We start from the raw sequence: 15,144 nt of genomic DNA on the forward strand, positions 1-15,144 counted from the left end.
TCTGCTCAGGTTTGCAATCCTGACTGCTCAACTGTTTGTCAAGGTTGCATTCCTATCGACACTTATCTCAGAGTAAACCCTGCAGCACACAGGGGAAATGACTTCTGAGTAAACATGCACAGTATGTGGCTGGCTGCACATCTCATTGATTTAAGTAGGACATCATCAAGCCAAACTTCCTGAGACTGAGCCTCTTTTTTAAAGACTTTCTTTTTAATAAAACTTCACTGATCTCTTTTGCTAACGAAAGTCTGAATTAAGTAGTGAGTTCTTCTAATATTGGCATTTTATTTGATCTTTACGTTAGCGATGTTTGAGAAGTGGGGTTGGTCAGTCCTTTTTCTTTTAACATGGACATTTCAAGGTGAACGCTCCTTTATTTTCATACAGGTTGGAATAGCCCTTAGTCTGATACAGCAAAGCCTTCAAGCAAAGTTATGCAGCTGACAAGAGTTGGGCATATCAGTGAAATCCAATGTAAGTCCTCCTTAGAGTAGACCCATTGAAATGAATGGAACTGAAATTAGTCATGACTAACTTAAATCCCATTCATTTCAATGGGTCTACTTGAAGTATGACTTATGTTGGATTTTACCCATTTTGCCGGCCCACTGTGAGTGAAGCCACACCTGCAGGCATCACCCCTGACATGGTGCACTGCTATAGCGCCCTAAAGGAGGTATCCACTACAGTTCCATGAGATGGGAGGGCTGCCCCACAGCAGGGAAGAGGGGGAAGCCATATGATCCTCTCTGTTGGACTACTCCCCACTGGCTTCAAACTGTGTCAACTGCAAAGCTACATGCTGGTTAGGGAAGTCTGCCACCAAGTGACTGAAGACAGTACTGCAGGCTTCAAACACAGTGACAAATTAAAATTAATTAAAATTAATGTATGCATTTTTAAAACCAAATAACTTGAGGTACACACTGCTAGGGATTCCCTTAGTGTGCATGTCAAGCTTCGGGTGTCTAGGTTTCATGGTCTTGGTAGACGCAGACAGACAGACAGACACACCACACACACACTTTTATTATTATCGATTTGCAAAACTTTGAGATAGTATAATCTCTGCTTATGTGTGTTCTATGTGGCTTAATTAGAATAAAACGTGCAAAGATAACTGACAAGCATGTTGTTAGTAAGAACTGCAGTTATACAAAAATATACAACAATTGCCCAATACAAATAAGTGCAACAAATAGTCCTTCTGAGTCCAAACAGAAATCTTGAAATCTTGTCTGGAACTTTGCAGTTAGCCAGTCCCACTGTTTTTCCAGCTCCAGAACATGGACAATTCAGTCCTCTTTTTGTAGATACTTTAACTCTAGACCATAGGACGACCACAAGTGGCAGCTTACAGATTGTCATTTCAAGGTCTTAGCCATTATGCAAGGTGATGAGAGCCCATAATCATTCACTAGTTCTCCAGCATTCAGCTTCCCAGGGGAACAAGCTGACTCTTTTCTTCCTAGCTCTCCCCTGAATGAAGACTCCACCCTAAGGGACTAAACCATTGACATCATAGGGGTTACAGTGGGCCAGTTCATATGATCAAGCAGCCCACCGTGGTTTATTTAACAGATCACACACAACCCTAGAACAGCCTATGGGTGGTTTGTTAACCATGCCAAGGTGAGATGACACAACAAACTGCAGTTGCAGTTTGGATTTTCAAAAGCTGCCTGGCATGCAGCACCACACTGCAACCCCCAGTGATCATGCAAACCTGGTCACGGGCACACTGGAGCGATTCATACTGCCCTGTAACTAGGATTTCCCACAACACTCACATAGCTTGTGGGCTTTTTCTTTTCTTTTCTTTTTTAACAAACTACAGAAATACAACACTCGAGTAGGTAATAAAGGAACTCAGCTTTCAGGAGGACAGAAACAAAGAATAGCCATTGCCCGTGCCCTTGTCCGAAAACCAGCAGTTCTGCTTCTGGATGAAGCCACATCGGCTCTTGACACAGAAAGTGAAAAGGTTAGTAAGCCCTTGGCTTGCTTCCTACAATACGTATAAGAAATAGTTGACTGGTTTTAAATTATCTAAAGAGGAAAAATGCTCTATTTCTGCTGGTATTGTAAAGCTGTCTTGCACCTTTTGCCTTTGATTGCAGATTGTCCAGCAAGCCTTGGACGATGCTAGAAAAGGTCGAACCTGCATTGTTATTGCTCACAGATTGTCAACTATCCAGAATTCGGACATCATAGCAGTAATCCGGAATGGCAAAGTCATGGAACAGGGAACTCACAGCCAGCTGCTGGCATTGAAGGGATTCTATTATGCACTTGTCAGTGCACAAGCATCTCATTAGCCTAGACTGTAAGATCTGTCCTATTCCTAGAACCAGAAAAAGATTGTATGGAAAAGTCATGGCCAAGACACAAAGAGCTGAAAATGTGTTCTACGTGCCCAAGCAGCTTTGGGGTTGTGTTTGTCAAAGAGCACCCCTCCTCCCGGTGACATGGCAAACAGCTTTTGAAACTGCAGGGATGATGATAGGGAAAGGGGGGAATTTCCTGTTCAAAGAGGAGGGGAAATAAAAAACACCACTGGGTCTGGTCAAGGCCTTGAGCCCACCTAAAGTAGCTGTTTGGATCCCACTCATTATTAAGGCTGGCTGTGCCATGTTTCTATAACCACCATCAAGTAATGCTCAAGCACTGCAGATACCATGTGCATCTTCATACATATTGACTGGGTTCACACGATTGCTGTGGCTCGTTGTGGCTTATTTAAGCTACAATGAGTTGCAGTGCCTGCAGGCACCACCCTGAAAAGTCATGTAATCCGAACTCAGCAGGGATGAGTTGTGCAGGGGTTAAATGACCCTCACATACCCCTAAAATAGGCCATGGGTTCTGCAAGAGTTGTTTAACTCTTGCACAACACCCCCCCCAACACACACACCTGGTTTGTATGACACAACAAGCCACAGTTGCAGCTTGATTATTCAAAATGGTCACCAGCACATGTAGGGGTGTACGAAACATATTCACCAGTCTGCTGTGGAGGTCGGCGATCCATCCCTCCCGCCGGAATCCTCCCTGGCCAGCTCCGGTCTGCAGTGAGTCCACAGAGCCACCGTCCGCAGCCAGACTTCTGGCCACTGCCACGCAACTGGCATCTGGCGTAGCGGACGCCATTTGCATCCCTGCTCTTTGCCATGATAGGCTATGTAAAGATTTATGTAGCCTATCACGGCAAAAGGCAGGGACACAAATGGCATCTGCTACGCCGGACGCCATTTGCATCTGAAGACAGGCAGCAATGGCCAGCAGCGGACGGCAGCAGACGGATGGTGCCAGGTAGGATCCGGACAGTGCGGATTCCCCCAGGTGGCGGAGGTGAGTCTTTCATTCCGCCGGGGACTCCGGATTCTTAGAATCCGGCCTCATTGGAGTCCGTGGTGGAATTCTCCGCCATTCCTAAGCACATGCCACATACCACTGTGGAATGGTGGACTGTTTGATCATGCAAACAGGTCCAGCATATGAATACATCTTCCTGAGGAATGAAAGATACTTATATTTTGCTTTGTTACAGATTTGCTTTTGTAATATGATGTTGCTAAATGGAGCTTTTAATTGTCTGGGTCTTGTTTGTTACTTTTTTGTTATGTTTTTAATTTACTTGTTTTTATGTTATGTGTTAATGACGATTTTGTTTTTAAGCTGGGTTTTTTATTAGCTGCCTTGAGCACCATTTATTGGTAAAAAGATGGAATAATATCAAATAAATGTTGAGTTTAACTTTTGTAATATTAATAAAAATATTTGGACAGTAAGTAGCTAATAAGAAAATATATTGGTAAGGTTGGAACAGACCTGAAGGACCCTCTACATAGAAACTAGCAGGAGAAACTGATACCTAGTGAGATTAATTGCTGAGTGGGGATTCGAACTTGGATGAACCCAATCCTATTCCATTACACCACACTGACTCTCCAGTATATTGGGTTTAATAACAATATCTTATGAAGGACAGGGACAATAAGTATCCTTTTGCCTCCCTGTGGTGCAGCCAGCCAACCCTTTCTTTGCTATAAAAAGGCAAGTAAGGGGAGATATGACAGGGGTGTACAAAATGATGCATGGTGTGGAAAATGTGGATAAGTATGCTAGATAGGTTCATAATACTAGAACCAAGGGTCATCCCATGAAAGTTGATTGGTGGGAGATTCAGGACAGATAAAAGTACTTATTCACACAGCACACAGTTAAACTATGGAATTTGCAACCACAGGAAGTAGTGATGGCCACCAAGTTGGATGACTTAAAAGGGAAATTAGACAAATTCATGCAGGATAAGGCTATCAATGGCTACTAGTCCTGATGGCTGTATGCTACCTCCAATATCAGAGGCAGTATTCCTATGTACACCAGTTGCTGAGGAACATGGGCAGAAAGGTGCTGTTGCACTCGTGCCCTGCTTGTGGGTTTCCTGTGGACAGCTGCTTGGCCACTGTGTGAACAGAAATCTGGACTAGATGGCTGATCCAGCAGGGTCTTATGTTCTTAATAGTACTGAAGTATTTCCAGCTTGTAGAAAGATTTTGAAACACAAATACATGCACATCATTAGCTGGGTACATGTGTGTAAATGAATAGATATGCTGGTCTTTGTTTAGAAAGGCTTACTTCTGAATAAGCCTGCTCAAGATTACAGCAGCATACCTTTTTTTGATTCCCTTCTCTTCATTAATGATCTGCTTGTCAGGCACAGTGATGCTCTCAGCCTCAAAATTACCTCACAACTTGTTTGAGATTGTTACTTTCCTGCTACTCCATACTTCTCACACGTCAGAACTCTTGACATGTGATAATATCCATTGACTTTAATGGACTGGCTACTAAACTGGTAGTTTAAAGAACACTGAATGAATGAAGGAATCTCAATGAAATTTAGCCTAGTTACCAGCTATTCACAGCTCCAAATTGCAACACACAAACACACCCACAGAACAAGGGGGCAGAGACTATGATCTGCATGAAGACCCTCAGAGCAACATAACCTTTCCCTAGGCTGAAATCCTTCCCTGCAGACAGGAAGTAGCAAGCATTGCACCCCCAGTTGCAGGGCACAGAGGAAAAGGGAAAAAAAATATCTCTTTTAAATGAAGCTTGTGTTTGCATGGGGGCAACATGGACCTCTCCTGCCAAGCTATGCGCCAACAAGGCTGGAAAAGCTGGGTTGGGGGCAGAACTGTAGCACTGGGAGCTTACAAACTGGGCTTGTCTGATAGTGGCAGGATGCTGAGTTTGCTGGTCTCACCAGGAGAATAGCTTGACAGCTCCTCAGGAGAGTGGGTGAGCTAGGGAGAGTCCTGTGATGAAACAGCCCCCTGGGTTGTCAGTCAGTCACAGTCAGACATGTGACACCAGTTCTCCATAGCAAAAAGGTGACCTTTTGCTGGGGAAGACCCCTGCTTCTTATACTGTTCACACAAAAGAAGTGATGTCACAACCCGTATGACAACGTGGCAAAACACTTGCAAAGCTGGCTCCTTTTACTGGGAAACAGGGGTGCTCGCCATTAACAAAAGACTGAGCTGCATCCAGACAAATGCAGGTGCTTGGAGATGATGGCTGTCTTCACTACGCATGTTAAGAAAACAACAGGAGCAGCTTCAGTGCAGTGACTAGGTGCATGGGCAGGTATCTTGGCATTCAGTATATTCATCATTTTGCTCAGTATTTACCCCCACCTTTGCCTTTCGGGCATACATTTAGGAAGTCAATTAGAAGAAACTGGGTTGCTGAACTAGTTGTACCCAACAAACTTAGCCCCCATTTTTGTGCTTTTCCAGCTTCTCTGAAGCTGGGGGATGAAGACATCTGGGCTGGCTTATTGGCCTTGCTTCCAAACGGAGCCTGTGCTGTTCATTTAGGGTGAGCTACTTCATAACAAATTTGGTACCTTTTTAGCAATATAAATTGGAGGAATGGGGGACCTGATCCAGATTGGGACCACAAGTGGGGGAGGTGGAATGAAGAGTTAAAGTCCCCCCCCCTTCCATCCTAGGGTCCTAATCTGTGTGGTAACATGTGGTCTGATCTTGTGAGGTCACATTCCATAGCCAAAGGAATAAGCATTACACATAAAATATAGTGGATTTCAACATAGAATCCCTCTGAAAATATTGGACTACGGCAGCATTCTTATTTCAGAATGGAACTGAGCATGCATGACATAACTTTGCTAGCAGTTGCTGCTATAGGGTCTAAGAGGGCAAGGAAACTTTAATAGCCTTTGAATTAATAGGTCAGAATTTCTCCAAACCAACAAAGGGCTTCATTTGACAAGCCTGAACAAAATACATCAGTAGTTTTCACCCAAATTTGAAAGAAATATGTTATGACATACCACACATTGGAGTAAAAGGAGTAAATGTGTCAATTTTCAACGGTTTTAACTTGCTGTGCCTGTAGCAATTTTGATCAGACTGGCTGAAATTTGCACAATTGTACACTTCATCAGGTAGATAACAGATGCCAAGTTTCAAGTTATTAGCTCAACAGGAGCAATTTGCTGCACCCATCAGATTGTCACTGTGATCAGTATTTCTGTGAACATCAAGGCTACAATGATAGAGAAATGTTGTACAGTCAGGGCCAGAAATATTGGAACAAGGATAACTGTTTTGGCAGTTGGCCTCTGTACACCACACATTGAAGTTGAAAGGAAACACACCCAGATGGGAGTGAAGTCAGGACTTTCAGCTGTAATTCAAGAGGTTTGACAAAAGTGGGGCACTAACCATTCAGGAAGTACAGCCAGTGGCATACACACACACCCATCGTTGGTGGCTCATAAGTAATGGAACAAACCAACATCATTTCAAACTTAAGGATCGCCTTTAATACCTGGATGAAAATCCTTTGCAGTCAATGACTGCCTGAAGTCTGGAACCCATGGACATGACCAAATGCTGAGTTTCCTCCCTCGAGATGCTTTGCCAGGCCTTTACTGCAGCTGCCTTCAGCTGCTGCTTGTTTGTGGGTCTTTCTGCCTTCAGTCTAGGGATGTCAGAGAATTTCGACCACGAATCTCGGGGAGGCCGAATACCAGCGCATTCGGCCCCCCGAAATCGGTGGCGAAACGGTCTGCCCCACCCCCGACCCCGGGATGGAACTTACCTTGGGCGCATCTTCCTGGCGGCGGCAGCTGCGGCGGCAGTTTGGCGGCGGCAGTTGCGGCAGCCAGTCTTCCGACCGGCTGCCACCACCACCGCCATTTCCAGTAAAAAAAACAAAAAAACAAAAAAAGTGATAGGCTATGTAAAGATTTACGTAGCCTATCACGGCTAGATTTTTAAAAAATACCGTGATAGGCTACGTAAATGTTTACGTAGCCTATCACAGCTGAGTAAAACAAAAAACAAAAAACACGAGCGTACGCAAATGGCGGCGCCTATGGGCGCCGCCATTTGCGTTCCTTATTTTGGCATGTCTAGTCTACGTAAACATTTACGTAGACTACGGCGAAAATAAGGGGAACGCAAATAGCGTAGATGCTACGCTATTTGCGTTCCCCTTATTTTCGCCGTAGTCTACGTAAATGTTTACGTAGACTAGACGTGCCAAAATAAGGAACGCAAATGGCGGTGCCCATGGGCGCCGCCATTTGTGTACGCGCGTTTTGTTTTGTTTTTACTCAGCCGTGATAGGCTACGTAAACATTTACGTAGCCTATCATGGCTGACTGCAGGGACGCAAATGGCGGCGGCTATGGCCGCCACCATTTGCGGACCCAGCCGGCCAGAATTTCGGGGGGGAGGGATGGAGCGCCTCTCCCCCCGGCCAGAATTTGGGGGGGGGACAGAGTGCCTCCCCCCCAGCCAGAATTTTTGGGGGAGGGATGGAGCGCCTCCCCCCCACCTCGAATCACATTTCGTTAAAAGGTAAGTGACTTTCGTACATCCCTACTTCAGTCTTGTCTTCAGTAAGTGAAAAGCATGCTCTATTGGGTTGAGATCAGGTGACTGACCTGGCCAGTGAAGAACATCCCACTTCTTTGCCTTGAGAAACTCTTGGGTAGCTTTTGCTGTATGTTTTGGGTCATTATCCATCTGCAATATGAAGCGGCGTCCTATCAGTTTGGCAGGATTTGTCTGAATCTGAGCAGAAAGTATAGCCCTATACACTTCAGAATTCATCCTGCTGCGTTTATCAGCAGTCAGGTCATCAATAAACACCAGTGACCCAGCTCCATTGGCAGCCATACATTCCCATGCCATTACACTGCCTCCACCATGTTTGACAGATGATGTGGTATGCTTTGGATCATGAGCTGTTTCTTTCCTTCTCCATATTTTTCTCTTCCTATCATTCTGGTACAAGTTAATCTTGGTTTCATCAGTCCAAAGAATCTTATTCCAGAACTGGGCCGGCTTTTTTAGGTGTTTGCTGGCAAAGGCTAATCTGGCCTGTCTGTTCTTGGTGTTACCAGTGGTTTGCGCCTTGTTGTGAAGCTTCTGTATTTACATTCATAAAGCTGCCTCTCTACTGTAGATGTTGACAATGACATGCCTACCTCCTCAAGAGCGTTCTTGACTTGGCTAGATGTTGTGAAAGGGTTCCTCTTCACCATGAGCAGCATTCTGCGGTCATCCCCTTTAGTTGTCTTCCATGGTCTTCCAGACCTTTTGCTGTTGCTGAGCTTGCCAGTTAAGTCCTTCTTTTTCAGGATGTTCCAAACTGTTGTGTTGGCCACTCCCACTGTTTTTGCTATCTCTCTGATGAGTTTATTTTGTTTCCTCAGCCTAATGATGGCCTCCTTCACTCACATGGACACTTGTTTGGACCTCATGTTGGGAGTTCCAGTGAACAGCTAACAAATGCAAATGTAACACTCAGAACCACCTCCAGGCCTTTTATCTGCTTGATTGGTCATGGGGTATCCAGGAAACAGGCCACACCTGGCCATGCAGCTGCTTGTCAGCCATTCGTTCCATTACTTATGAGCCACCAATGATGGGTGTGTGTGTATGCCACTGGCTGTACTTCCTGAATGGTTAGTGCCCACTTTTGTCAACCCCCTTGAAGGTGAAAGTCCTGACTTCACTCCCACCTGGGTGTGCTTCCTTTCAACTTCAATGTGGTGGTGTACAGAGGCCAACTGCCAAAACAGTTGTCCTTGTTCCAATATTTCTGGCCCTGACTGTATATTTCCACAGTGCTTTCCCTATCATACATATTTGCTGTTGCTATATATTTTGGGGAGAGATTTACTTCTATAACCTATTTTGTACATTATGTTCATTCTCTGACTCAGATGCACTAACCTGGGGCCCTGCAAAGCAGACAGAAGAACTGATAGCTATTCAGGTGCTTGGGAAATAAATAGACAAACTGGTTTTGCTGGTTTTTTATAGCCCAATCCTATGTATGTATACTCAGCCGTAAGTTCAATTGGGTTCAGTGGGATTATAGATTGTTACCTTGTCGTGGTCCTGGAGCTTGAGCACCTCAATGACGCCATGAGCTAAACCATGAAGGGACACCCAAGGCTGTGAAGGGCCTGCCTAAGCCTCTTGGGGTGAGAAACGGAGAACTTGCAATAGGGATGGCAGAGAATTCCGCCATGGATCACGGTGAGGCCGAATGCTAGTGCATTCAGCCCCCCGAACTCCGTGGACTCATCTCCGGGAGACGAGACTCATCTCTGGGCGGCGGCGGCTGCGGCGGCTGTGGCGGCTGGTCTTCCGACCAGCTGCCACCGCCATTTCCACTCTTGTAAAAAAAGAAAAAGAAAAAAGAAAAAGAAAGACATGATAGGCTACGTAAAGATTTACGTAGCCTATCATGACTAGGTTTTTTTTAAAAAAACCATGACGTGATAGGCTACGTAAATCTTTACGTAGGCTATCATGGCTGGGTGGGTTAAAAAACAAAACAAAACCGCGTACGCAAATGGCGGCGGCTACAGCCGCCGCCATTTGCGTTCCTTATTTTTGCCCTCTTAATCTACGTAAATATTTACGTAGACTATGACGGCGAAAATAAAGGGGAACCCAAATAGCGTAGCGGGTGCTATTTGCGTCCCTTTTTGATTCGACGTTTTAGCTTACGTAAATATTTACGTAGGCTAAAATGGGGAATCAAAAAAGGACGCAAATAGCGCCTGCTACGCTATTTGCGTTCCCCTTTATTTTTGCCATCATAGTCTACGTAAATATTTACGTAGATTAAGAGGGCAAAAATAAGGAATGCAAATGTCGGCGGCCGTAGCCACCGCCATTTGCGTATGCGGGTTGTTGTTTTTTTACCCAGAGCCCTCCGCGGCCGGAAATCCGGCTGCGGACGGCTCTGGCCTGGCTGGGCCTGGCTGGCTGCTCCGCGAAGCTGCCGCGGAGCACAGCCAGCCGCGGAGAATTCCGGGGGGGAGGAATGGAGCGCCTCCCCCCCACGAGGATTCTTGGGGGGAGGGACGAAACGCCTCCCCCCCATCAACATAATCCGCGAATAGGTAAGTGACTTTTGTACATCCCTAGCTTGCAGGAGTTACAGCACCACCAGCCTTCTCCTTGCCTCTGCTGCCTGGCTGCTGGGACGTGGGGGCCTCTTCCACAAGCAAGACCGATTGGTGCTGCCTCCTTAAGTGCAGGAGCAGGCTGCTGCTGGTGTAGTGCCCTGGCTGTTTCCCCCTGCTCAAAGACACCTTGCAGTGGTGGCAGATGGCAGTGCTGGGATCAGCTGTCACCTCAAAGTGGCCCACACGATGCTGCTGTTTCTGTGGAGACAGAGACTGCCTATCACCACATGAGCAGGGCGAACAATGGAAGAGGGGTTCGGTGCTGGAGAGTGAGCCTCTGCCTGCTGCTCGTCCTCCCCCACACCCTGGAGGATCTCACCTCTTGGCCCTCCATCACACCGAGGACATCAGACACGTCTGACGTGATGTCCATCAGCGGGTCCCTTCTTCCACTACAGAAGGAGATGCTGTTCCACCTTGGGCAAGAGTGCGACTACTTCTGCCTGCACCACCAGCCTTCTCAAACAATGACCTCTGTGACTTGGCTCTGCACTCTGCTGCCCTACCCCAGGATGCACTATCCAGACTGGGGGTGACCCAACTTGGCTACCAGTGCTGCTGGTCCCACCAGCACTTTGCCCACCTCTGCCCCTGCCAAGGCCCTGAAGATGCCTCATATTGGGCTTGCTTTGCCACACAGTGTAATATAAAATGTAAATAATACATGTTGTGTAGTGCTTTGCCCACTGTTTTTTGAAATGTGGACTATGTAGTGCTTTGCCACACATTGTTTGCTTGTCCTCAACATAAACATGCATGCGCGTGGGCGCGCACACATGCGCACACACGAGCAAAAGAAAAGCAAACACTGAACTACCTACAAGCAAGCAGGGGAGGACTATCTATAATCCTAACAGAAGAGAAAAGGGTTTTTTTTTTTATAACAACAACAACAACAACAGGGAAAAGATCAAAAATGGGAAGGGAAGGAATACAGGAATGAGAAGGGCGGGGTGGTGGTGGAGGGGAACAAAGAACAAGGAAAGGAAAGTTTAGAATATATATATATATATATATATATATATATATATATATATTCTAGACAGAAAGTAAGGGAAAACTAATTGTTGAGATTTGAGAAGGGTTGGGGCAGGGGAGCTAAAGAACGAGGCAAGAAAAACTAAAGTACTTTTTAAAATGTTTGTTTTTTAAATGAAGAATCTAGAAAAGAATGAAAGGTAAACCCTATTAGAGAGGGGGTGGGGGAGACAACGAACCTCCTCCTCAGCCCTCCCTGATCTTTCACAAGTTGATACAGTGGGAGACAGGCTGTCTTGGAATGGCTTCAGTAGCTCCAAAGCAGACTGAGGCACCTCGGCGATGAACCACTTCGCTCTGGGGTGCCTTAGCGCTGTTCTGATCTGCTTCAGATCATACCAAGGCAGCCCACTTCACTTGGTTATTCAGGATTCAGACTGAAGCAGTGCACAGCCCTAGTTTTCATTATATTACATTTATTGTGGTAAGTCACCTTGGGAGGACTTCTGCCCTGAAAAGTGGACCAGAAACAAATTATATATAAATATAAATGAATAAGTACATGGAAAAGACAATATTATCTTTATCTATTGCCCACCAATATAGAGCAGTGTGTTTAGGATCTGAGGAGAGAGGTAGGGATCTTGGGCTGTACCCTGATCTCAGAGCCCAGAAGCAGCATTGGCATACAAACATCTTTCTCACGCTCAATAAGTATGCCTGTAATAGTGACATCTAATGGCTCAAAAGGATACACATTGATTTCAAAATGCAAATTTAAAAAATGTTCCAAGGAGATCCATGTGTGTACCTTATTTTATTTTCATTGTATCCTTCTCCCCACCATTCCACCTGACTGTTATAAATTTAATGGTCTTAGGCAGCATACCTAAGTGGTTTGCTGCCAAACTTTAGTGGCAAACTAGCAATTAAAAGAAAACATTTTTGCCCCAGGCTGGCTCACAGTTGCCCATCCCTGGTCTAGGACAACAGAGCATAACCACATTCTTTTTTAAAAATATATTTTTATTAAGATTTTAAATTACGTATTCATAATATCAACAGTGCTTATAGAAAGTCACAGCTGTTTTCTAAAGATAGCAAAGAAACAGCAACAAGAACAGTTCCTAAGAAACAAACTGCATCTATAAGTAATCACGGGTGTCTAATTCAACACAGCTACATTCTAACTGGTGAAGACACCTCCTACATCTTGTACATTGGACATAAATCCTTTGATGTGCAGTGATGCATATTTTATGGTTGTTTGTTCTCGATAACTTATACATTCCCTAATTGATACCACAGAGAGACCTGGTTCACATGTAACAAGAAGCTCCCATGAGGGAATTTCTCTTTGGAGTGTCTTTTTGCAGCAGAGGCCACCATTTTCAAGCTGTGGTAAGGGCACACCATAGTTTGTGGTTACATGCAAATCGCATGAGGGTGGACTGTTGGGGGGCTTGACAAGCCATCTGCAACCCAACAACAGCCCATGGGTTCTGGGTGACTTGTCAAGCACTGCAACAAACCACCCTTGCCGGGTTCGCACGTAACGACAAGCTATGGCGTGCCTCCACCATGGCTTGAATATTCAAAATGGTAACCACCACCACGAGAAGACACCCTGTGGGGAAATTCTCCCATGGTGGCTTCTTGTTACTTGTGAACCAGGTTTGAGTTAACAGTTTGGCCCTCAGGTGAAGCTCCTTGTTTTGATGAGATGAATATTTTTCAGCTAAACACCTGTTTAACAAGCTGCAGATGTTAATAAGGCTGATAAAAAGTTGACCTTAGGATTGTCTCAGGGTTTGGAAATTAACTTGTTATAATGTAAACATTAAACTTAAACATTTGTTGTAGTTTTATAAAGTATTAAATTGCAAAGTACTTGAGGAATCCTAAAATACCATGATCGTAAAATAGATTATACATGACCTGTAGCTGAACCAAAGCTTCAAGTACAAATTGGCCTTTACTTCTAAGAAATTAATACTGGGTACAAAGAACCAAAGTTACTGTTTAGGTTATGTAGAACAAGAGTGGGCAGAAAGCATATCTTCAGATGTTTTGGACTCCAATGCCCAGCATACCTCACCACTGCCCATGTTGCTAGGGGCTTCTGGTAATTGAAGTCCAAAACATCTGTAGATCTACCTCTCCGCCCAGCCCTGATTTAGAAGCACCATTTGGAGAGGGATATTCAAATTCAGCTCAGAAACTGAGGAAAACACTAAAAAAAACCCATAAAATGTTTGTGATATGAGACTCTAAAAAGAAGTGGCAATGAAAAAAAATAGATACTAGCAATGATACTAATTTCTGCATGTGTTTGCCAAGTATATGACAAAGCAAGATTGAGTTACACATAATTCCTTCTTTTAAGAGAAATGGAAAGCAACTTGGAAACATACACTAGCAGATATGTCATATCTTCACCTACCTATCTTGCATCTCCATCATTTAAAACCAGTATGGCAGCCACTGTTGGTACCCAACTACAGATAAAGAGAAATCATTCAGTTGCCATTAGAAAACATTTTTGTACTTCCTGGCATACTCAGATTTACTCTTGTATATAATGTATAGAAGAGCAAGAGCTTCATAGGATGCCCTATTTGTGTTTGAGCAAGTTGAAAAAGAAAGGAAAAGAACAATGTTTGATACCACATGGGACACCCAACTTGTGACCTAAGAGTGCACCAGAGGGGGAACTCTCTGATGCAGGTGTTCCACCTAGGCCACCTCCCCTGGACTCCGGTGGACCAACCAGTGATGCTGATTGACCACTGAAGTCAAGGTGTTCCCAGCAGGCAGTGCATCTCTCTGGTTTGTCTGGCTGCACCACTGGCAAGCAGGTAGAGACCTTCTGTCACCTTCCTTCATGAGATATTGGTATTAAACCAGGATACTAGAGAGCCGATGTGGTGTAATGGAATAGGACTGGGGACAGCCAAGATCAAATCCTCACTGAGCCAAGAATCTCACTAGCTGTCCATGGATCAATCATTATCTCTCAGCTGAACCCACCCTCGCAGGGTTGTTGTGAGGATAAAATGGGATGGGGATTAATACATATGACCCTTCAAGCTTCTTGGAAGAAATACAAGATATAAATCTAATTAAAAAAATAAAAACACCTTAAAATGTGTTTGGAATATGCCCCAAGTCTTTTAAAGATGTTTTCTGAGTATACCTTTCCCTGCAGTTTATTGCTGGGCTTAGTTGCTGTAAGTTCTGTAGGCACCTTTGAGGTAGACCACCAGGTTTGAACTTGATCTCTGCTTCTAGCATCATGTGGGCTGAATTGTACAAGTTAATTTTTGTACAAGTTATATCTTATATATGCTGCCAGTTTCTATGTAGAGGGTCCCGCAGCGGGGCAGAATATTGGGGCTGATGGCCTTCATGTCTGTTCCAATCTTACCAATATATTTTCTTATTCGTTACTTACTGTCCAAACATTTTTATTACTATTTAAAAAGTTAAAATCAACATTTAATTTTATCCCACCTTTTTGCCAAAAAATGGTGCTCAAGTAGCTAACAAAAAATCCACATTAAAAACAAAACACAACAAAATCTGTAACAAAGCAAATTATAAATAAGACTCTTTTCCTCCTC

At 44.5% G+C, this 15,144-nt stretch overlaps 1 protein-coding gene and 1 pseudogene across 1 annotated transcript in view; one reads left to right on the top strand and one right to left on the bottom strand.

Moving 5' to 3' along the window:
- LOC146344922 (ATP-dependent translocase ABCB1-like) overlaps positions 1–3,843 on the top strand; it is a 66,526-nt gene extending 62,683 nt beyond the window's left edge. The window contains exons 27-28 of the mRNA XM_084856063.1: positions 1,841–1,987; positions 2,124–3,843. Coding sequence (XP_084712189.1) covers positions 1,841–1,987; positions 2,124–2,321 — 345 coding nt within the window. The 3' untranslated portion in view covers positions 2,322–3,843. The remainder of the gene's footprint in view (positions 1–1,840; positions 1,988–2,123) is intronic.
- Positions 1–15,144, bottom strand: part of LOC146344920 (ATP-dependent translocase ABCB1-like) — a 216,791-nt pseudogene that overhangs the window by 146,777 nt on the left and 54,870 nt on the right.

This window comes from Heloderma suspectum, chromosome 5 (assembly GCF_057233095.1).
Source record: "Heloderma suspectum isolate Gila_16-S chromosome 5, 16-S_ref, whole genome shotgun sequence".
Lineage (NCBI taxonomy): Eukaryota > Metazoa > Chordata > Lepidosauria > Squamata > Helodermatidae > Heloderma > Heloderma suspectum.